The sequence below is a fragment of the Xenopus laevis genome, chromosome 2L (assembly GCF_017654675.1).
Source record: "Xenopus laevis strain J_2021 chromosome 2L, Xenopus_laevis_v10.1, whole genome shotgun sequence".
Classification (NCBI taxonomy): domain Eukaryota; kingdom Metazoa; phylum Chordata; class Amphibia; order Anura; family Pipidae; genus Xenopus; species Xenopus laevis.
Genome location: NC_054373.1, coordinates 99,568,006 through 99,593,692, shown reverse-complemented (window position 1 = coordinate 99,593,692; position 25,687 = coordinate 99,568,006). Strand labels below are relative to the sequence as shown.

Below are 25,687 nucleotides of genomic sequence, written 5' to 3'. Positions count from 1 at the left end.
TTTTCGTTACTTCGCAAATTCACTAACGAACGTAGATTCGCTAGTGTTACTTCGCACCCTTACGCCTGGCGAATTTTCGCTACGGACGTAACTACACAAATTCACTAACGCGCGCAGTGTACTGAACGCTACCTTTTACACTAGACTTCCTTCGCCACCTCAGACCAAGCGAAGCGCAATAGAGTAGATAGGGATTGCTTCAAAAAAAGTCAAAATTTTTTCTAAGTCCCAAAAAACGCTGGCGTGTTTTCTACATTATGGGTGATAGGCTGAAAAAGATCGAAAAATTTTTTGGGGCTCCCCTCCTTCCCCCCTACATTTCCTGACTCATGGCAACTTACCTAGACAGTGGGCACATGTGTAGGGCAAAATAAAATTTTTATTTGATGTTTTGAAGGTTTTCTAGGCATTTGTAGTGCTGATACGTATTCCTCCATTGAAATTTGAATTTGGCGCCGTATGCAAATGAACCATCGCTAGCGAAACTTCGCTTCGCTTGGCGAATCAACGCTAGCGGAACTTCGCAAACTTACGATACCCCTTTGCGCAACTTCGGATTTTAGTGAATTTGCGGAGCGCTGGCGAAACTACGCCTGGCGAAGTGCGGCGAAGCGCGGCAAAGTTGCACCTGGCGCAAATTCGAATCTTAGTGAATTTGCCCCATAGTGCTCATCTCTAAAGGTTCTGTGATTTTACTGAACTACGACTTTCGGCCAGATCTCAATCGGGGAAGCCCGTCGGGGGGCCCCATACATGGGCCAATAAACTGCCGACTCGGCCTGTGCGAACGCGTATGGCGGATGGAGATGCAAATATACATTTTTAACTTTGTATAAATAAAAGATGAAACGCGTAGGGCGGATGGAGATGCACATATACATTTTTAACTTTGTATAAATAAAAGATATTTTGTAACTAATCTTCACTGGTCCTGTGGCTCTGTATGAGTGCCGTACTGGTCTCTAAAGCTGGGGGTCTGGGGCAGGTGCACCCAGACCACTTTTACTATTTAGTGAGTCATTCACAATATATTCTGGGGCACCTTGTTTTTCCCAAACTACTGCAATAGAAGTCTAAACGCTCATCCAAAAACATAAATAAGGTCAGAGGTTTGGATTGATAGACAAGGAATGGTCAAGGCATAATTTTATAATCTGTGTGAATGAGCATCTCTACATTTCTGCCCAATGCCTAGGTGTTTTCTGTCAATTGCAGTGCAAAGTATTTTGGCTCCCCTGTCAGAGAGGCAGAAGGTAAGAGAATCACTGTCCATTAATGATGGGCAAATTTATTCGCCAGCCGCGAATTTGCGGTGAATTTGCGCAATTCGCCGCCAGCGAATAAATTCGGGAAACGCCCGCGAAAATTCGCGGCATAAATTCGGCGACGTCAAAAAAATTTTTTATACCGGCGTCAAAAAACGGGCGCCGGCATCAAAAACGAGACGCCGGTGCTGTTTCACAAATTTTTCGCGCAAAATTTGCACATTTTTCAGCGAAGCGAAACGGCGCAAATTCGCCCATCACTACTGTCCATGCTACTGTACAGATCACATTTGTGTTCTCCTGTATGTACCTTCTGACTGTATGGGGAATATTACTCAGGCTATAACTATTTTTTTGACGTCGCCGAATTTATGCCGCGAATTTTCGCGGGCGTTTCCCGAATTTATTCGCTGGCGGCGAATTGCGCAAATTCACCACAAATTCGCGGCTGGCGAATAAATTTGCCCATCATTAATGGACAGTGATTCTCTTACCTTCTGTTCTCCTGTATGTACCTTCTGACTGTATGGGGAATATTACTCAGGCTATAACTATGCAGCCCATGTGCCCAATATTATTAAATAGCCTACTTAAAACTTGACATCTGAAATCTGAAAGCAGTTGCCGCAAGGATCTGTATGGGGCACACAATAAGCTAATTATTGGCTTAACTTTAAACTGAAAGGGATAGGGAGGGGACGGGGATGGCTGAAGGGGAAAGCTGTAAGGTGTGAGATCTGCTATTTATAAACAGAAATTGTGCATAGTTTATATCACAAAGCTGCCACATTACAAAGCAAGCAAAACAAAAGCTGTCAATATATAGAATGACGTATAGAGGCAATTTGGTCATTTTATAATCAGTTGCTCGACCATTGTTCTATGAAGGATACCCTTGGGCTGTAGCTTCCACAGATATGTAGGTCAAGACTGAAAACTTTGCTGATACATCTACTTTGTGTGGGGACCTTTGCTTGACCCAGAAGTGATAGGATTCTTCCACAGTTGCTTTACAATCTGTTTAGTCATCTAGAGGACAATTGAAGCAGTTTCATGCAATGTATTAACCAGATGGAACAAGGGAGCGAAACTGTCTGTTAGATATTTGGTGTGTGCCTTTTATGTTGGATCATGTTTTGTCATCATATTCTGTTTCATCACAACTCATCTCATCCTTTCTCTCATTTTTTGTCTGTTTGTCTCCTATCCATTTGCTTGCATTTCATTCCTCCTTCTCTACTGTTTGATGAGGGAAGCTGCCACAAGTTAACCACAAAAAGGTAAGGTTTGTATTGTAGCTTTGGTTATTATCAAACAGAATAAAAGTTTAAAATCCATTAACTTCACAAGTGGAAAGGTGAGAGTACCTGGTGTGTTCAGAAACAGCTCATCTTCCCCAAAAATTGGGGGACAGGCTGAGATAGTAGCTGCCTGGTATTTTACAGCAAAGTGATAAATAAAGACAAGACACAAACCAAAATGAAATGTATTTCAAAATACAATAAACACCTTTCGTAAAGACCTCTTTTTACTTTTTACCTCTTCTTTCCAAACTTAAAGGATACTGCCACCAATTTTAAATGCATTCTCTAAATCAAAAACATTGATAGGTAAGTATTTTCAGAGGGTAGGCTTTCTGACTGCTGTGATATTACTGTGGGATAAAGAACCAGGATGAAAAGGCATTTGCCTTAATCTATAAGACACTTAGGAGACCTACAGTAATACAGGCAAGCAATCTGAATATTAAAAGTGCTGCTATCAAGAACAATTTTGTTTTTTAGTTAAAGGTTTCAGACTTGGCATTTATAATGTAGTTGGATTTATTTGCAATTTTCAAGTATATACAGTGAACACCATTTCAGAGACCAAGGTACAAAATCTGCACATCAGCACAGCTCTATCTACTGCCTTTTGTTCAGTTTGAATTATCTAGGATGTGTGAAGCATGTGCTTATGAATTGATTTATGTGACTTGCCATGGAAATGTGTGGGCCACCGAACATGCCAATGGACTTAAACAGAAAATCAATGAAAACTATATTGAGTGTTATTTCAAAACAATAATTTAAAGCTTGACACATATACACGATGGGGGTCAATAAACATATGCTGTAAGGAGTAATTTGATGATAATTTAAAAAGTGGGCTAGTCTGTAAGATCTTACTCTGCTATATAACAATTTTCTTTCCATAATCCAGAACAGATTTTAGCATGATTTGCCAACTATTGCTTGTAGGTCTAAATACTGCAGCCCAGGGATATGGAGAGTAAGCAGTGTGAAATCAAACTCACTGGAATGCTTTAACATCCTACAGTGAGGATTAGGAAACCAATACATGAAAATGGAATTTATAATTATGTGTTCATCAAAACCATAATCCATAATGCTTTAACATCCTACAGGGAGGATTAGGAAACCTACACATGAACCTGGAATTTGCAATTACATGTTCATGAACACCATAATCCACATTTTTGTGTAAATCAGCCCCCGACCTTACATTTGGTATTTCTGGGGCTTCCTTGTGTCTTGTGAGCTGTCTATGTAATTGTAGTAGGTTGGTATTTTTAGTATAAACCAGTAAGGACTGGAATAATAAGGTTCATTTTTTCAAGTTTTGCCTCTGTCATTAAAGGTATTTGTATCTAAAATTACTCTTAACCTGCTCCTTGCACATTTTGGTGCAATGGTGTCCTATTTGAGGCACATTGCCACTTTGTGACTGCAGTTACGCTGGAAGTGTGTGTGTAAAAACAAGAGAGATTTAAAATGATATTAAATCATTACTGTTCTCAATTTATTCCCTTAAAGCAGGGATCCCCAACCTTTTGAACACGTGAGCAAAATTCAGAAGTAAAAGGAGTTGGAAAGCAACACAAGCATGAAAAATGTTCTTGGGGTGCCAAATAAGTGCTGGGATTTACCATTTGGTGGCCCCTATGAGGATTGTCAACCTACACTGAGGCTCTGTTTGGCAGTACACCTGGTTTTTATACAACCAAAACTTGCCTCCAAGTCTGGAATTCAAAAATAACCACCTGCTTTGAGGCCACTGGGAGCAACATTCAAGGGGTTGGAGAGCAACATGTTGCTCACGAGCTACTGGTTGGGGATCACTGCCTTAAAGGAATAATTCAGCGCGAAAATAAAAACTGTGTAAATAGATGGGCTGTGCAAAATAAAAAATGTTTCTAATACAGTTAGCTAGGCAATATAATGTATAAAGGCTAGAGTGACTGGATGTCTAATATAATAGCCAGAACACTACTTCCTGCTTTTCAGCTCTCTAACTCTGAGTTAGTCAGCAACTTCAAGGGGGGCCACATGGTACATTTCTGTTCAGTAAGTTTGCAATTGATCTTCAGCATGCAGCTCAGATTCAAACACAACAGATATGACCCATGTGGCCCCCCTTCAAGTCTCTGATTGGTTACTGCCTGGTAACCAGGGTAACCAGTCAGTGGAAACCAAGAGAGTTGAAAAGCAGGAAGTTGAGCTATGTTCTGTTATGTTAGACATCCAGCCACTCCAGCCTTTATACATTACATTTTTGCCTAACTAACTATATTAGATACATTTTTTATTTTGCACAGCCATCTAGTTACCCAGTTTTTATTTTTACACTGAACAATTCCTTTAAGGAGTAAATGTAGAATCTCTAAGAATCACCCTATGTGGCTTAATATAAAAGTAAAGAAGTTAATAGGAAAGAAGAGAACGGCATTTAAAAACTACAAATCTTTTGGGACAGAAGCTGCATTTAATGCATATAAACACTATAATAAATGTTGTAAATCAGCAATCCGGAAGGCAAAGAAAGGAAATGAAGAGTGCACTGTGGCAGAGGCTAAGACTAACCCCAAAAGTTTTTTAAATAAATTAATAGTAAAAAGATGAAGGTTGAGAGTGTTGCTCCATTAAATAATGGTACCAGTATGGTTGTAACAGATACAGAAAAGGCAAATGTGCTAAATCAGTTCTTTTCTTCAGTGTATATAATAGAGGAGTGTGAGTTCCCAGGCTCACTTTATAGCTGCACTGATGGCTCAGCTCAATCTAGTCAGTGGCTGACTCAAGATATGATCCATAAAGCTTTAATAAAAATTAATGTAAACAATGCTCCAGGGCCTGATGGCATACATCCCTGGGTTCTAAGCGAGCTTATCTCAACCTAGCAATTATAGGCCAGTAAATTTGACATCTGTGGTGAGCAAATTATCTGAAGGCTTGTTAAGGGATCACATTCAATATTTTGTCCTAGTGAATGGCATTATGAGCAGCAATCAGCATGGCATTATGAAGGATAGGTCATGTCAGACAAATTTGTTTGCTTTTGTTTGAGGTAAGTAAGATGCTGGGCAGTGGAAGGGCAGTAGATATGATCTATTTGGATTTTGCCAAAGCGTTTGATACCGTGCCCCACAAACGACTGCTAAAAGGGTGGTTGTTAATGGGACATTCTCTACTTGGATTAAGGTTCTTAATGGGATCCCTCGGGGCTCTGTATTGGGTCCACTTTTATTTAACTTGTCTATTAATGACTATGGGGAAGGTATTGTAAGTAATGTATCAGTGTTTGCAGATGACACAAAACTATCCAGCCCAATAACTTCCATCCAGGATGTGGTATCCTTGCAACAGGATCTTGACAAACTGCCAATCTGGGTAGCTGATTCAAGTGGCAATTGATAAAATGTTGATAAATGTAAAGTCATGCACCTGGTATGTAAAAATATCCAAGCAACTTATACCTTTAATGGGACTGCACTCGGTAAATCCATTATGGAAAAGGACTTTGGAGTCCTTGTAGATGATAAGCTTGGCTGTAGCAAGCCAGTCAGCAGCATCAAAGGCAAATAAGGTCTTGAGCTGTATTAAAAGGGGCATAGAGTCACGGGAGGAGGGGGTCATTCTTCCACCTTATAGAGCACTGGTAAGGCCCCATCTAGAATATGCCATACAGTTTTGGTCTCCATCACTTAAACAGGACATTATTGTATTAGAAACGGTGCAGAGAAGGGCAACTAAGCTGGTAAAAGGTATGGAAAATCTTAGCTATGAAGAAAGACTGGCCAAATTGGGGATGTTCACGCTGGAGAAGAGGAGTTTAAGGGGTGGTATGATAACTGTATAAATATATAAGGGGATCATATAATAATCTCACTAATGCTTTATTTACCAGTAGGTCTTTCCAGCTGACACAAGGTCACCCATTCCGATTAGAAGAAAAGAGGTTCTGCCTAAATATTCGGAAGTGAGAGCTGTGAAGATGTTGAATTCTCTCCCTGAATCAGTTGTACTGGCTAATACATTAGATAGCTTTAAGAAGGGGTCGGATGCTTTAAGAAGGGGTTTAGCAAGGGAGGGAATACAGGGTTATGTAAGATAGCTCATAGTACAAGTTGATCCAGGCACTAGTCCGATTGCCATTTTGGAGTCAGGAAGGAATTTTTTCCCCCTCTGAGGCAAATTGGAGAGGCTTCAGATGGGGTTTTTTGCCTTCCTCTGGATCAACTGGCAGTTAGGCAGGTTACACAAAGTTAAAAGGTTGAACTTGATGGACGTGTGTCTTTTTTTCAACCTAACTTACTATGTTACTATGTTCTTTTTTAGAAATATAGTTTCAAATGCTACTAGCCAGGCAACATGTGGCTTTGTAGTATGGACACCTCCAAAAATATTGTAAGGGAAGTAGTTACAAAACAGATATAAATACTTACACCTATGTGTATGTGCCCCATCAGGCACAAAGGCCCTTGTTCTATGTCCTAATAAGTATTTTTTACATTTATAATTACTTGCCTTACAATATTTTTGGAGGTTTCCATGCTTTGAATGAAATTGTAGTATTCTGCCCTCTAATGAGGCTAACCATATTGGACCTCAATTTCTATTTTAACTATTAACCTGCTACTTGCCATTATCTAAGAAACTTTTTTTGGGACCATCCAAATACTTTTTTCCTTGTTTGAAGCTATTTTGACCTGTGGCACTCCCCTTATGACCACTCTTATGCATTATATTCAGGTAGCAATTCTACCATAGGGCAGGTGGTAAGGACAGTTCTCCGTCATTCCCAAACGTATATGTCTGAATGATATACATGGTACAGGTATAACAAAGGGTAATAGAGTGCTGCTGAACAAAGACAGCAGTCTTTTCAAGAGGTTAGTTGTGGGTTTCTGTGTGCTCCAAAACAGAGCGCAGATGACTGCTGCTATTCTGCAATAGCACAATGTAGTATGCAAAGTGCAAATATAGGTCATAAATTACTTCTTACATGTGCCCTGATCTAAACAGTATTACTAATGGTAAATATGACATTTGAGGTGCTGAAACTGATCTTTGAGCAGCTGATTAGTATTATTGTAAGAGTAATATGGATATTTCTTTAAGGTAAACATCTGAAATCCTGCCTTCATTTTCTAAAAAGAAGGCACAGACTCAGTTGAGCCTTAAAGTACAAAGTACCCTTGTAGCATAATTAGGGTCAAATGTGAAATTAGAAAAGGCCACCAGGGAAAAGGCAACTGAAGAGGAAAACAAGAGATGGAGATGAATAAGTTATCTGCCTGTTGAGCTTCTTGTTTCATTTTACAGGTATAACAATTCAATTATATCTGAGTAGATCTTCTGCTGAAATACTGATTGAGGTGACACCTTATGATATTTAGCTAAAGCAGACATAGTAAATATGTGTGTGAAGATACTGGTAAATGATTGATACTGATAGATACTGTAAGTTCTACTAAATTCAAGAAATAAAAAAGAAATGAAGTCTGTTTCAAGTACATTTTGCAATGCTTTTAGTTTGTATTGTTTATTTTGTTATTGTCACTTTTTTATTGGCTAGAAGTAGGTTTTTGGGAAAGAGTAAAGATTTCTCTGAAATGGCGCAGCTCTCAGAAGGCCTAATATTTCATTTTCCTCCTAATGCATTTGACAAGACACATTAGAGATGAATGATATAAGTCTTATTTAGCAATTCTCCCAGGTACTATCTAGATAATTAGTTTCAGCTAAGTGAACCCATATATTCAAATTAAGAGTACTTAAGAGATTTAAATATCTAGGCCATGTTTTTTTATGTCAAACAAGCTACAGTTATTAATCGAATATGGACAGCTAGACAGGCACAGTAAACTTCGGGTCTACAAAATTTTAGCTTTTTAAATGTCAAAAAACATTTATCAGTATGAGTATTCAACAAGATCTGCTAAAATCTCATTTTCAGTTGAACCTGTAGTCATAGTACTGTATATATATATATATATATATATATATATATATATATATATATATATATATATATACACAGTTAGGTCCATAAATATTTGGACAGACAACCTGTTAAAACCTGTTTTAAAAAAAGGCTTTAGTTCCTTACATTTTTATGCAATCTTTTTGTTTAACCCACTGAATTAAAGCTGAAAGTCTGCAGTTCAACTGCATCTGAGTTGTTTCATTTAAAATTCATTGTGATAATATACAGAAAAAAAATTAGTTGTCTGTCCAAATATTTATTGACCTAACTGTATGTAATGTATATTGGCATGTATGTAACTGATGCAGTTAGGTAGGCTCAAATACAATTTACAAAAACATGCTTTTATCTATTTTTTTCTGGTCATGAATAATCTCAACTCTAATATAACTTTAAAAATATCAAATATTTAAATGTGTTTCATGAACTTATTCAGATGCCTTAAAAGAAATAGCACTGGAATGGTTGTTCTCTTGTATTACATATGCCATGCATGCAACAAAATGATCAGACAGCCCTAGCAACTAGACATTTCCACCCCCCTTGGGAAGCAATTATGTGATGTCATCTCTACTGACAGAAAATTTGTTCTGAGATCAAATGAGTTGGCAAGGCTGCCTCATACCTCTTTTCTGCTTACTCAGGCTGTGCCCTTAAAGTAAATGTGCTTGTCTGATTAAACTGCTATCCAACATAAATGTATGCCCAAAGTGGGGAATCTATAATAAGGCATCCTTGACCTTTCCCATTCTTAAAGATCAAGCAACCTCAAAAAAATGCCTCTGTGACTTAATCTGTAAGGACCCTGACAATGGATCACTAACATATACACCTGTATGAGTATCAGTTTAATGATTGTTGAATTGCAGTGCAATAATCGAGGTCTGCTATCTAATATTTATTTTCAAAGTTTACAAAGCACTGGTGGTCATTTCCAAGGTAAAATGAGCACATCATACACTATTACTTTTCACCATGTAAGTGCTTATCCACAGAGTAAGGGGTCTCAGTGTAGCCCAAGTCAAAAGTGACTTCAGAGGGCACATGTTAGTAATAGCACTACATTTACACTAAGTACCAATGTGTGTGCATTGGTATTTACCTCTTCATTACATCTAATGTCCAGTGCAAGCAATTAAGTCATTACAGTTTCAATATACTGTAAGTATGTCTATGTACATTACCTGTCAAAGGTTTTTTAAGCATTCATACTTTTACATGTTTTTTTACAGTTAAACCACTTAACACTATCTCAAAAAAGCAGAAAGTCACAAAATGGCAATTAATTTCTGCAAAATATAAAACAAATGATAAACATCAACTAAGTAAACAAAAATGGGATTAAAAATTGGACTCATCAAAATAGCTACTTTTTGCAGTAATCACAGCAGAGCAAACTCTGTGCGTTCTATTCAGTTAAAACTCATGTGGGGTTATATAATAACAGGGCACTATGGGGCATGTTTACTAATAGCGGAGGTCTCAGAGGAAAAGAAAAATTCTTATCTGGACAGAGGGGCATTGGAGGAATGCCAGACTGATAGGACTGGAAGGTGGCACACTATAAATTACAATCCTGAGTAGGCAGAGGGCGTTGAGCCTGTGCTGGACTGCTAGGACCAAAGGGCAGTACATAGTCCAAAGGAGGTATAAGTGGTCCATGTAAGTAGCTGTTGAATGTTTGAGCTCCTGTCATCTAAGTGGAATGTGCCTGTGTGTACCACCTGGATGTGAGTATATTGATGTCTGCACAATAAAGCATGTTTCCAATTACTGGATGTCTGAATTCTGCATAGTATAATCCAAACGGTAGTTGGCCCTACAAGTACAGCTAAGTAAGAATCAGTGAAGTTGGCAACTCCCTGCTAATAAGATTCTGTTATCGCTGTGTGTGGGAACACCTTGTGGTAGGAACTGAGACTGACCTTTACGTATATTAAAAGGGATGTCCACATTTGCAAAGTACTACAATTGTTTTTTTTAAGAAAAATATATGTTTTATTAATTTATTTATTTATTTATTTATTTCTCTTACTAAACAGGGCAAATGTAACTAATTACTTTCTTCAGCTTTCCAGTTCTTATAAGCAATTATGGAGGGGGGGGAGGCAGCAAAGCATTTTATATGCACAGATAACCCCCTTCAAAATGGCTTATGCTTATCTTTTTCAAAAGGTAGACATGCCTTTTAAACTTTTATTCTCTTACATTCATATTAACATGATATAAATATTATTTTGCCACAGCTCACAAATAAATTGTACAAAGTTTGCTCCTGTTCTAGTGACGCATAGCAACTAATCAGCAGGTAGCTTTCACTGGTCAGCTCTGGTTGTTACTAGACATGGACTATACCTTGTGCCTGTCTTTACATTATTTCCTAAGCTTTTAGTAACACAGGTTTTCACTGGGAATCCAAAAAAAAAATTCAGATACATCAAATTTACATAAATAATGATTTTAAAAGTAAACAACTTTTGTCTTTGCTGTTCTTTTTAGAAAAGCAAGTTGTAGTTGTGCAGAACATGGGTTTTTACCAGAATGCAGTATCACATTTAGCACTAATATTACAAGGTCAGTAAACAGTTTGAAGATCAACAGCAAATTTTCTCTTCTAACTTCCTCTTGAGATTAGGCGTCCTTTCATTCCTATGCTCAGAACATCCAGCCAGCTTGCAAACTGCATGAAATATAACCATTATGTCAAACAACCATTGTCATAACAGGGTTATTTCACACATAACACACATGTTTTTATTAAACAGAAAGGCGATGTCTTGACAGCTGCTCCTGTATTCCTCCACAATCCAATGCCGTACAAAAATTTGGAGTTTTGTCCAACTTTTTCTCTCATATTTTAGCTAACTATCCAGTTTGGGGATTATATTGTCAGTTCAGTAACACATAAATAAAAAAACTGTTCTATTGCTATTGTTCTAATTTAACTAAAACATTTCTAATGTCAAGGGGCAGTTTTTTGACAGTGATAGATGGGACATTTCTCTTTTTCCCTTTTGAACTAGTCACTTTCTGTGCAGTGTACTGCTAAGTTTCCAGCCTCTCACCCTTAACCACTCCAGTCTGTTTTTTTTATAATTCTTCCGTCAGAATGTTCTTTCCTAAAAATGTTCTCTTTTCTAAATCTGCAATGCAACAAATAATTTATTGCAAAGACTTTTTCTGCTTTTCTCACATTTCTAAATGTGTTCAGCTATACAAAGTTTCTGCCCTCAATGCCTTCTCCCTCCGTAAACATTTATATTCCACACTGCATAGTTACATAGTTATTTACATAGTTAAATTGGGTTGAAAAAAGACAAAGTCCATCAAGTTCAACCCCTCCAAATGAAAACCCAGCATCCATACACACACCCCTCCCTATTTTTAATTAAATTCTATATACCCATACCTATACTAACTATAGAGCTTAGTATAACAATAGCCTTTGATATTATGTCTGTCCAAAAAATCATCCAAGCCATTCTTAAAGGCATTAACTGAATCAGCCATCACAACATCACCCGGCAGTGCATTCCACAACCTCACTGTCCTGACTGTGAAGAACCCCCTACGTTGCTTCAAATGAAAGTTCTTTTCCTCTAGTCTGAAGGGGTGGCCTCTGGTACGGTGATCCACTTTATGGGTAAAAAGGTCCCCTGCTATTTGTCTATAATGTCCTCTAATGTACTTGTAAAGTGTAATCATGTTCCCTCACAAGCGCCTTTTTTCCAGAGAAAACAACCAAAACCTTGACAGTCTACCCTCATAATTTAAGTCTTCCATCCCTCTAACCAATTTATTTGCACGTCTCTGCACTCTCTCCAGCTCATTTATATCCCTCTTAAGGACTGGAGTCCAAAACTGCACTGCATACTCCAGATGAGGCCTTACCAGGGACCTATAAAGAGGCATAATTATGTTTTCATCCCTTGCGTTAATGCCCTTTTTTATGCAAGACAGAACTTTATTTGCTTTAGTAGCCACAGAATGACACTGCTCAGAATTAGACAACTTGTTATCTACAAAGACCCCTAGATCCTTCTCATTTAAGGAAACTTCCAACACACTGCCATTTAGTGTATAACTTGCATTAATATTATTTTTGCCAAAGTGCATAACCTTGCATTTATCAACATTGAACCTCATTTTCCAGTTTGCTGCCCAGTTTTCCAAATTAGACAAATCACTCTGCAAAGTGGCAGCATCCTGCATGGAACCTATAGTTCTTCACAATTTAGTATCATCTGCAAAAATAGAAACAGTACTTTCAATGCCTCCTCCAGGTCATTAATAAACAAGTTGAAAAGCAAGGGACCTAGTACAGAGCCCTGTGGTACTCCACTAACAACACTGGTCCAATTAGAAAATGTTCCATTTACCAGCACTCTTTGTAGTCTATCTTTTAGCCAGTTCTCTATCCAGGTACAAATACTATGTTCCAGGCCAACGTTCCTTAATTTAACCAGTAACCTTCTGTGTGGCACTGTATCAAATGCTTTAGCAAAGTCTAAGTAAATCACATCCACTGCCATCCCAGAATCGAGGTCTCTACTTACCTTCTCATAAAATGAAATTAAGTTAGTCTGGCAAGATCTATTTCGCATAAAACCATGCTGGTACAAACTCATAGTATTATGATTTGCTATGAAGTTCAGTATCTTATCCTTTATTAACCCTTTGAAAAGATTTCCTACCACTGACATCAGACTAACTGGCCTATAGTTTTGAGGCTGAGAACGGGATCCTTTTTTGAATAAAGGTACCACATTAGCAATTCGCCAGTCTCTCTGCACTATGCCAGATCTCATTGAATCCTGAAAAATTAAGTAAAGAGGTTTGGCAATCACAGAGCTAAGCTCGCTAATTACCCTGGGATGAATACCATCTGGCCCCGGACCTTTGTTAATCTTAACATGTTCTAGTCTCTTTTGAATTTCTTAATGTGTGAACCATGCATCATTAGTTGTATTACTAGAATTGGTACTGTTAAGAAGGAAACCTTCACCTCACTTTTTCGTTTTCATCAACCAGCTGACCCCCCTCTGATAGTAAGGGTCCCACCCCTTCCTGCTTAATTTTTTTACTATTAACATATTTAAAAAATAATTTTGGATTTTTTTTACTGCTTGCTGCAATATCCTTTTCTATATCAATTTTAGCTTGCCTTATAGCTTCTTTGCATGATTTATTGGCCTCCTTGTACCTTACTTGCATTACACAGTTTATTATGTGCTTTTAAAACTAAAAAAATATATCTTATAAAATAACATTCATTTGTTTTAATTGTAGCAGTGGTAGTACAAATGTATATAGAGCAGAGCACAGTGGATTATGTACTATGCTTCTTTGAATCCTGCCTAGGCCCCCATTAGTTATACGTCCCACCAGTTCTACTTCCTTGGAAATGGATGGAGATATTAATCAATTTCAGATGACAATTGCCTTCTTCCTAGAGCAGGGTTCTGTAACCTTTAGCTATCTGGGTAGATTAAAGGGGACCCGTCACCCAAAAAATGATTCATAATCCTATTTTATCACATCAGTCAAGCAAAATGAACTTTAATTACACTATATACATTATTTGAATCTTGTTTCCTCCAATTCATAATTACAGCAAGCAGGCAGGAGCCATTTTGTGGGCACTGTTATTAAGGCAAGCCTTGCATCAGATCAGAATCTTGTTTGTGTTCCAGAATGGGGGACCTGATGTCCATCCCCATGCACTGGCTACAAAATTAAACGGTGAAGAGTACAGGGGAATGTGGGGAGCGCAGCGATTTCTAGGAAGTGCTCAATGGAAAGTGAAAGTAATTGTCTGCCCCGCCTCTATGCACAGGGCATAGAGGAGGGGCAAACAATAATTGATTGACAGCTGAGATGTTTAAATGAGCTTACAACAGCTATGAATGCTTTAATAAAAAATAGAAATTGGATTTCATGTTTGAAAAGGACTTTTATTAGACAGATTTTTGTGTCGGGGTGACAAGTCCACTTTAAGTATAGCTTCCTTCATCCAAACAAAATTTAATAGCTGCCACATAGATTTGGGAGTTAGGGTTCATTAACAGATGGAAGCCCACAAGTTAGAGATCTCTGTTTTAGATATGCCAATACCAAATTAAGTTATGAGGCTATTTCTAACAGGATTATTTCATTCAGGAAAGTATATAAATAGCAGAACATCTTATTTTGGTTTAAGGATTATGACAGCCTAATGCTCTGTAAGTACTTATTAAAGTCAAAAGATATGGTGAAAAAAAGAGATGAGGTTTTGCCAAATTGACAAGAAAGTAGGTCCCAACAGTGAGTGTATGCATATCCTGGGTTATTATGACACAGGACACATATTTTGAACATTTTGTAAAACATTTCATGAATATATTTAAGTGTTTTTGACATTTACTTGGCAAATGTTTTTCAAGAGTACTGCCCTTTGTGTTCTGATGCGTTGGATAGCAAATGTCAAAGTTTCAAAATGAGGGTGTATTAGCTAGTGACAATGTCTTATATCTGTTATTCAGGTAAAAATGTAATTTATGTGGCTATATAAAAGTCAGTTGATATGTAGAAAAATTATTTTTAATTGCTCCAGGTACTGTATTTTACAATTTTTTTTTATCCTTAGATATAATTTTCTTAACCACAGGGGTCATTCATAAAAACAAAACCAAGAACAGTATTAAGTAAAATTGTTGTAAAAACTCTGTATTAGATTTGAAAATGGGGATGTTTTGTGCTCATTTTTGGGGAAATGCAATAAAGCCCAAAACATTTGTCCAGGCCTTACATCCATAGCAAACCAATATGATATTTGCATTAAAACAAGTGACCAGTCAATGCTATATGTCAATTGAATGAAATAGGAGAGTTGAATATTTGCAAGCCTCACTCTTTTTTGCATAACCCCCTTAATGTTAATTGTTGTGAGCCATTTTCCTGTATTTGGAGTACCATTTGTGACTTAGGGGCAGATGTATTAAGGGTCAAATATCGAGGGTTAATTAACCCTCGATATTCGACTGGCGAATTAAAATCCTTCGACTTTGAATATCGAAGTCGAAGGATTTTGCACAATTAGTTCGATTGAACGATCAAAGGAATAATCGTTCGATCGAACGATTCGAAGGATTTTAATCCATCGATCAAAGGATTATCCTTCGATCAGAAAAAACTTGGAAAGCTTATGGGGACCTTCCCCATAGGCTAACATTGACTTCGGTAGCTTTTAGGTGGTGAAGTAGGGGGTCGAAGTTTTTTCTTAAAGAGACAGTACTTCGACTATCGAATGGTCGAATAGTCGAACGATTTTTAGTTCGAATCGTTCGAAGTCGTAGTCGAAGGTCGAAGTAGCCAATTCGATGGTCGAAGTAGCCAAAAAAATACTTCGAAATTCTAAGTATTTTTTATTCTATTCCTTCACTCAAACTTAGTGAATGGGCCCCTTACAGTTTAGCAGAAAAAAATAAAAGTTGGGGGCAGATGTATCAAGGGTCGAATATTGAGGGTTAATTAACCCTCGATATTCGACTGCCGAATTAAAATTTAAAAATTTTGCGCAATTCGCTCGATCGAACGATTCGAAGGATTTTAATCCATCGATCAAAGGATTATCCTTCGATCGGAAAATCGTTAGCAAGCCAATGGGGACCTTCCCCATAGGCTAACATTGGCCTCGGTAGGTTTTAGGTGGCAAACTAGTGGGTCGAAGAAATTTTTAAAGAGACAGTACTTCGATTATCGAATGGTCGAATATTCCAACGATTTTTAGTGCGAATCATTCGATTCGAAGTCGAAGGTCTAGTTTACTATCTTCCCTGATGAAAAATTTTTTTTACTGCATAACATGCTTTCTAAAATGGGGAATGTACATGTATGTTTCAATACCTTTGAAATAATTATTATTGTAATGATTTTTTATTTTTGTCTAAAGGGTCTGAAGCAAATGGACCACAATGGGCTGGCTGATCCATATGTGAAACTACATTTACTTCCTGGTGCTAGTAAGGTCAGTGCTTAATTCTCTCTTGCTTATTTTCACAATGACATAAGGCTTACTTATTTGTTTGAAATCATTTGTCACAGATATATTTTTGAAAATACTGTGCAGAGCAGGGTTAAAAGTACAGAAAGTGTCAGAAAAGTCTTACCTGCAAATATAAATTTACATTATCCAGTATATTTTAGCCCAAGGACTTTCTGAATAACACTGTTGCACTTATTTGAATGGTGAGCCCTCCTATATTTTTCCTTCATGGTCCATTACCATGTATTGCAAGCAAAGCAGAATATGTTCAAAGCTGAAAAAATTATGTGTCACGGGTATCACCCTGTCTTCAGTGCTAGATATATAGCATTTCATATTATTTCAGTACAACCCTGTAGTGTTTGAACAGTTTTTATTTTATACATGCATTTGAACAAAAAACATAAATAGTAGCATATGGTATTATAGTAATATAGTAGTATAAGTCAATCTGCAGTTGCCAATAGGTGTGTATATAAATGAAGGTTATTTCTGCTGCATTAACTGTGTTAATCATATTTAACAATGTGATATCTAACAAGTGTGCTAAATGATAAACTGGTTGGAGGTGCAAAGATACCAATATATCTCATGGATTTTATTTTACATTCGCAGCTAGATCAGAAAATAGTAATGTGAAACTGCCGTATTATTTATACACAAGACTGACCTTTAGTTAGCTGTCTGATGCTTTATGGAATACAAATAACTATAGGTGCACTGTAGACATCTGCTCACCTGGAAGCAAACTGCAGTGTTGTCTTGTATCCTAGCAACAGTGCTATTTCCAAGCAAATACTGCAATTTGAGAGAGGTTATGGAAAGAGCCAAATAAGGTGACATTTACCTGTCTGCAGTTTAAGAAACCATTCTCAAAATATTATTGTTAGATTTTACGAGAGATTAAAGTGAGAGAAACAAAAGGAAGACATAGAAATCAGATTACGATGAGAGCGAAATGGGCTCCGGCTGGACGGTCGGGACAAAATCAAACCTGTCCGATCAACCAAACGACCGATCTCCGCCGGACAAAGAATGTTGGGACTCTCCATATGTCAGGGGGCCTATCGGCTCCCAGAGGGGGAGTCAGGACCAAGGAGGAAGCCCTTAGGGTCAAAGTTCTGGCAAAAGGTACAGGCAAGGGTTAATGCAATCTCAAAGTCCAGGCAAGAATTCAGAAGGCAGGCAGCGTAGGTTCAAAGAGACAGGTTCAGGCAGGGGTCAAGGTTCCAAGAAACAGATTATATAGCACAAAAGGTACCCAGGAACTAAATAACAATGAATTCCTAAACTTGGGCAAGGATCCGTTGAACTGGGCGCACTTTTATTTCAAATTTGGCGCCACTTTGGTGAAGGCGTTGTGACACGGCACACGGCATCTGATGCCGCCCTGACATCACTGCGCCTGCACCGCTACCCACATGGCGGCCATGGGTGCCGCCATTTTGGGAGCGACGCCGAAGAGAGGGGACGCGCTCGTGGCGGCGCTCGTGACACCATACATGGTCCAAAAATCATAAGAACCCTCGATTCGTACGATAGAATCTTTGCGTCTATGGCCACTTTTAGTTTCCAATGATTGGTTACCAGTAACCAATCAGTGACTTGAGGGGGCCACATGGGTCATAACTGTTTGCTTTTGAATCTGAGCTGAATGCTGAGGATCAATTGCAAACTCATTGAACTGATATGTCCCATGTGGTCCTCCTTCAAGTCGCTGAATAACTCATTTAAAGAGTTAAAGGGCTGAAAAGCAAAGTAGTGTTCTGGTTATTATGTTAGACATCCAGTCACTCCAACCTTTATACAATACATTTTTGGCTAACTATATAAGAAACATTTTTTATTTTACATAGCTATTTACCCAGTTTTTATTTTTACATTGAACTGTTCCTTTAATCATTTAAAGCACAGCATGCAGTCACACATGCTGCAGACACAAAGATTAGTCTTTGCTTAGTGAATTTGGCACTCCCCAATTCCACAGTTTAGAAACCACTGCTCTAGTTGGTAGCTGCACTAAGCAATGACATTGGGCATTCCCTTACTCTATACTGGATAACATTCTTCATACAGCACAAAGTTTTTAATAGTCGGATATTGGATACACATGACAGAACCTGGTTAACAGCAACGTTTCAGGCCACAACCGGCCTTTTATTAAGCTTACCAAACACTGGGAAATTAAGTCCTTTTATAGACAGAATATTTTGCCACCTTTGTCAACATTCAGCTACTATATTCAATTCTCAAACAAGTTGTTACAATGTTACATCTTATTAATAAGGTTACGTTATCTCTTTACACACCCAAACGTTTATCCAATTTCAAAAGATATCTGAAAGACATAACATTAAAAGCCAATTAAAAACTATTAAGAACGAAAAAAAGCTTGCAATACATATTCCCAATTCAGTCTCTGTGGGGTGAGGGTCTCCAGTTCTCTAATCCACATTGCTTCCTTCCTTTTGATAATATTTTGATTCCAATACTCTATACTTTCTACTATCTTCCTCCATATGTAAAAAAAAAAAAAAAAGACAGTAAGCAAAAAAAAAGATAGACTGAGAGCATCCCACTTAGTGCTAACTTGTGCCTCAGGGATTGCAGCTTACTGCGCTGAGCACCCGATCAAATATCCACCACTCTGTGCAGAGAGCAGAGTTAGGTAACACAACAGATCTGTGCCTTTAGGTCTTTAGGCACAGATGCTGGGTAAGTGAGTGCTAAATAAGTGCACTCGCCTTAGTGTTCTCTTACTGATCATGTGTGCCCCTGGGATCACTGTTATGGAACTGGATGCCAGATCAACTAGCACAGTGCAGAAAACAATGTCAGGAAAAGCAGCAGATCCAATGCAGGCAGCACCTCTTGACACCAGCTAACTTGTGGGTGTAAATGATTTGCAAATTAGGGGGCAGGTTGGCAGGCACCTATGTGCCTTCCCACATCCACAACTCTTGGATAAAGTGCAGCTTAACACTGGACTGCAGCCTGCGAATACTTACACAATGCAGGAGTAGGAAAAAAATGCAGTGTCAAAGCATTACTTTTAATTCAGTTGTATAAAGTGTATCAGTATTTGTATTAAACATATCAGGTTTAATTTTTCCTGCTCAGTAGGAAGGTTTCAGTTTAATATTATTTCATGCCTGAGATTGGTTTACAGTAAGATAGTTCACTTTGTGTCTGTGTGACTGAAGCAATCATATCTGAATTCAATTTAATTTAACGCTGCTACTGGCTTCTCTGGATTGCAATAACATGAAAGCATTGACCCATTCTTGCTGCATCTATATTTGCGTTACCAAAAAACTGATATTGCTGTAAAATATTTGACGTGAGCTAAGTTCAGAAGAGAAAGATTTTTGCAGTCCTTGCCTTATATCACTGGAACTGACATCAGGAATGAAGCAGTTGGGAGGACCAGGGAGGACCAGTGAGCATGGAGTTTTGGGGAACATTGAGAAGTGGAGTAGTACAGAAAGTAGTGATTCAAGCAGTAAGGGAAGGCAAATTGCAGAGAAATGTGAGAAGAGGGAAAGAAAGGTGTGTGTTAAGTGATGAGGGTGAGAAAGCAGAGGGAATGCATTAAGAAAAGGGTGGGCAGGAAGGGAAGAGAATATTGAGTATAGCTGCTAATTTGCACAGAAAGATATTATTTCCATATGTGCTTTGTTACCTACCAGTAGGATATCTTTCATTTAGGGGCATATTCATCAAGGGTCAAATTTCGAATTGAAAAAACTTTGAAATTCAAATTCAAAAAGACCAACCGAAATGAAGTCAACTTTTTTTGTCGAATAGGTCCGTATTCGACCAAATTGGAATCGTACGAATCGAAGGAATAATGCATTCGATAGAATTCGATTAGAAGTTTTTCCCCCCAAAAAACTTTGATTTTTCAAAGTCCACCACTTGCTGCCAGATAGATTCTAGGAAGTCCCCCATAGGCTAAAACAGCAATTCGGCAGGTTTTAGATGGTGAATGGTCGAGGTCGAATTTTGAAAGAGACAGTAATTCTAATTTTTGAATTTTTTGAAAACTCTACTCAAATTTGGACTATTCCCTAGTCGAAGTACACAAAAAATAGCTTGAAATTTGATTTATTTTTTTTCATTTCAGAAATTAACCTCGACCTTTGATAAATCTGCCCCTTACTGTAATTCTGTTTATGCTTAACAAAAATAACTTGACAATTCAGAACAATAAGCAAATAATAGAATTGTATGGTGTAATTGCATACTGTACATAGTTACATAGCATGTACTGTATGTATATTTTTTATTTATATATTGCTACTTATATACGCAACGCTATACAGCAGAACAACAAATTAATAGAACAAACAGGCCTCTGCAAATATCAATACCTGTTTATCTTAAGATCCTAATAATCTTGCATTTTATGCTTGTTCAAGAAATAATTAAACTCTTAAATGCATTCACAATATGCAGATTGTGGAATACCTCAAATCCAGTAATTAGGAGAGCACTCCAAGCAATACTGCTGTGATTCGGTTTTATTTGTGGACTGTAGTCCACAAATAAAATCGAATCACAGCAGTATTGCTAGGAGTGCTCTCCTAATTACTGGATTTGAGATATAACTTAAGGGATAGCGGTTCCCTGGATAAGGATTGATGCACTTTTGCGTGAATTCGCCAGAGGCAGAGCGTAAGAACATCTACCTGGAAGATTGTGGAATACCCCTGTCAGTCATTCCACAACCTCACTGCCCTCACCATGAAGAACTACTGTATCTTCGCTGCTTCAATAAAAGTTGAGTTCCACAAGTTTAAAGGGGTGGCTTCTGGTTTGTTTTTATGGCAAAAAAGATCCCCAACTATCTGTCTGTAATGTACTTGTAAAGAGTAATAAGTCCCCCCGCAAGCATCTTTTTTCCACAGAAAACAAACCCAACCTTGACAGTCTACCCTCATAATTGAAACCTACATCCAATGTACCAGTTTAGTTGCATGTTTCTGCACTCTTGAATGTTCATTAATATTCTGCTTAAGAACTGGAACCCAAAACGTTACTGGATACTCAAGGTAAGGCCTTAACAGGAACTTATAAAAAGGCAAAATTATGTTTTCATCCCTCAAGATAATGCCCTTTGTTATGCAAGACAGAACTTTATTTTATGTTGTGGCCACTGAATGACTCTGCCTAGAGTTGCACAGTTTTTTATCCACAAAAATCCCCAAATCCTTCTTAATAAAGAATGCCTCCTGTAATGTCTTGACCCACACACACACGGAAGGATTTTGTTGCAGAGTTTATTTATGATGATATTAGATGTAAGGCTGCCAGTTCTGCTCTGCATGACTGTATCAAAACCATAGTTTCTAGGATGCTATCTAGCCTGCTTTAGAAGGTGCCCTCTAATGTCAGCAGAGATGCATAGCAATAAACATGAACAAAACATAAACATTTTCTTAAAAGGGGGTTTTGCTGCGCATTACACCCCAATATATACTTTTGATGATATTTACATAACAACTATCATGTTAATTGGGTGAAGTTATGCTGAATTAAAGTAGCATTGGAATAGTAGTAGTAAGGGTATAGAAATGTCAAGAACATAAACATTGCAGAAAAACTAGGCAGTATTATAAACTGTTACACTGAAAACAGACCTCCAACTAGAAATGCTGAAATGGAAGTACTTTTGAACTAAAAATGTCCAGCCAGATTTACTTTAAATATTGTCAGTTTTGCATTGTCAATACTGATGAAAACATCACAAGAAAAAGTTATTGTTAAGAAATGTACAGTCCTATGAAAATCCATAAGAACATGTCGTTGAAGCACCTACATTAAATATTTCTGTCCAAAAGTCCCCCAAAGCCTTCCCTAACCCAGCATAACTGAGGTGACAGTGTCAGGGAGCCGGGATACTCCCACCAGGGAGGTTGTCAGGATCAAGGAGGAAGCCCACAAGGGAGTCAAGGTCGCGATGTCCAACAAGGGGTAAATCAGGAGAATAACCAAAGTCCAGGCAAGGGTTCAAAGGCAGGCAGAATATCAGCAAAGTCCAAAAGTCCAGGCAAGAGGTCAGCAACAAACAGGAACAAGATAAATCTTCAGAAAAGCAGACAGGAAACCCAGGAAACTTCACAGAAATGAATCCTATACTTGGGCGCCATTCTGGCGTCTTGGTAAGGCTTTTATATTTGAATTTGGCGCCATTCTGACGTCATCGGCGTCCTTGCGCCAACGTCGACGCGCTGACGTCATCGAGCCGGCGCCGCTACCCACGTGGCGGCCATGGGCGCCGCCATTTTGGGAGCGACGCCGGCAGGGAAGGACGCGCCGCCCGGAGCTCCTGGACCTTCTCCGGGCGGCGATCGTGACAGTACCCCCCCCTCACCGGGGGCCTCCAGACCACCAGGACTTGGCTTCTGGGGAAATTTGGAGTGGAACTCCCTCACCAGACGAGGAGCATGGACATCAGAGCGTCCTTCCCAGGAGCATTCTTCAGGGCCAAAGCCTTTCCACTTGATGAGGTACTGAAGAGAGCCCCTGGAGATTCTGGAGTCAAGGATCTTCTCCACCTAATTCTTGTTGACCATCCACAGAGATAGTAGGAGGGGGAGGCTGGACAATGGAAAAGCGGTTGGAGGTAGCGGGTTTCACCAAGGAAACATGAAACACGTTGGGAATTCGCATCTCAGGGGGAAGCTGAAGTCTAACAGCCACAGGATTGATCACCTCCGAGATGGAGAATGGACCTACGAACCTCTGACCCAACTTAGGAGATGGTACCTTCAACCGAATGTTCCTGGAAGACAACCAGACTTTATCACCAACCTTGTAGGGAGGAGAGGGTCTACGTCTACGATCTGCAAACGTCTTATGAACCAGAGCACTCTTCTCCAGGTTTGACTTGGTTGCAGCGTGGGCTGCATGGTCATCAGCGGCCGGAACATCAGACAACACAAAGTCTTGTGGGAAGGCTTGAGGATGTTGACCATACACCACATAAATGGGGACCTTCCAGTGGAAGTGTGGCAGGCATTGTTATGAGCAAATTCTGCCCACGGGAGCAGATCAGACCAATCATCTTGACAAAGGGAAACGTGGTTCCTCAAGAACTGTTCCAAGGCTTGGTTCACTCGCTCAGCCGCTCCATTTGTCTGGGGATGATAAGCTGAGGAGAACTGAAGATTAATACCCAGATCTTTGCACAGGGAACGCCAGAACTTTGCCGTGAATTGGGACCCTCTGTCAGAAACGATCTCGGCCGGGAAGCCATGCAGGCGAAAAATGAACTGGATGAACAACTGTGACAACTCCACTGCAGATGGAAGCTTCCGTAGAGGGATGAAGTGGGCCATCTTGCTGAAGCGGTCAATGACAACCCAGATCACGGTGTTCCCACTGGAGGGAGGAAGTTCAACAATGAAGTCCATTGCCAAATGCGTCCAAGGATGAGAGGGAACAGGCAACGGCTGTAGTAACCCACTGGGGCGAGAATGGCTGGACTTGGAAGTGGCACAAACAGTACAGGCAGAAACAAAGTCTTTGACATCTTTACGGATTGTTGGCCACCAGACTAGACGCCGTAAAAGTTCAAGAGTTTTAACAGGACCAGGATGTCCCGCTTGTTTGGAACTATGAGTCTGTTGCAGGATAGGCAGACGAAGCTCAGGAGGTACAAAAGCCAGAGGAGCAGAAGATTGACCAGCCAGGATTTGATCAGCAAACTGAGGGTACAATGAAGCGATGATCTTGACAGGAGGAATAATTGGCTCTTATCTTTCAGGGAAACGATCCACCGGAGAGAAACTTCGCGACAAAGTATCGGCCGTCCGATTCTTGGAGCCAGGGCGATAAGTCAAGATAAAGTTGAATCGAGAAAAGAAGAGAGACCATCTTGCCTGTCTGGGATTCAGCCTCTTGAGAGACTGAATGAATCGAGATTCTTATGATCGGTGTAAATGTAAAGTGACTGGAATCAAAGAACCTTCAAGGAGGTGACGCCACTCTTCTAAGGCAAGCTTGACAGCCAGAAGTTCTCGATTTCCTACATCATAGTTATGTTCAGCAGACGAGAACTTCTTAGAGAAATATGCACGTGGGTGCAGCTTTCCATCAGAGGGATGTCTTTGGGACAAGATAGCTCCAGCTCCAACTTCAGAAGCATCCACCTCAATGAAGAAAGGTAACCCCCGGATCAGGATGGCGGAGAACCGAAGCGGAAGTGAAGGCATCCTTCAGGGATTGAAAGGCTTCAATAGCAGATGGGGGCCAAGAGCTAGGTTTACCCCCTTTTCGGATAAGGGCCAGGATAGGAGCTATACAAGAAGAGAACCCCTTAATGAATTGCCGGTAGTAATTGGCAAAACCAATGAATCTCTGGATCGCCTTGGTGCTCAACGAAAGGGGCCACTCTTGGATTGCGGACACTTTAACGGGATCCATCTCGAAACCCTCTGGGGAGATTATATAGCCCAGAAAAGGAATCTTGGACACTTCAAATACACATTTCTCCAGCTTGGCAAAGAGAGAGTCCTTCCTCAAACGAGAGAGTACTTCCTTCACCTGGGAGCGATGGCTTGCAAGGTCCTTGGAGAAAATCAGGATGTCGTCTAGGTATACGACCACAAACTTTCCCAAGAGATCCCGGAAAATGTCGTTCACGAATTCCTGAAAGACAGTGGGGGCATTGCAGAGACCAAAGGGCATTACGAGGTACTCATAGTGCCCATCACGAGTGTTGAATGCTGTCTTCCATTTGTCACCTTCCCGGATGCGGATAAGGTTGTGCGCCCCACGGAGATCCAACTTAGAGAAGATTTTAGCCCCCTTCAGTTGGTCGAAAAGTTCTGCGATCAGCGGCAAGGGATACCGGTTCTTAACGGTGATTTTATTTAGACCCCGGTAGTCAATACAAGGACGCCACGAAGAAGAATCCAGCCCCTGCAGGAGAAGTGGAAGAGCGAATAAACCCCCGCTGTAGATTTTCTTGAATATATTCTTTCATGGCAGAGGTCTCTGCTGGGGAGAGAGGATGAGTGCGACCTCTAGGAGGCATGGTTCCAGGCAGGAGATCAACTGGACAATCATAGAGACGATGAGGAGGGAGAAATTCTGCAGATTTTTTACAGAAGACATCAGCGAA

At 39.4% G+C, this 25,687-nt stretch overlaps 1 protein-coding gene across 1 annotated transcript in view; it reads left to right on the top strand.

Annotated features, from left to right (window-relative positions):
- The window catches only part of doc2b.L (double C2-like domains, beta L homeolog), a 244,718-nt gene that overhangs the window by 115,789 nt on the left and 103,242 nt on the right, over positions 1–25,687 (top strand). Inside the window, exon 3 of the mRNA XM_018246910.2 lies at positions 16,465–16,539. Coding sequence (XP_018102399.1) covers positions 16,465–16,539 — 75 coding nt within the window. The remainder of the gene's footprint in view (positions 1–16,464; positions 16,540–25,687) is intronic.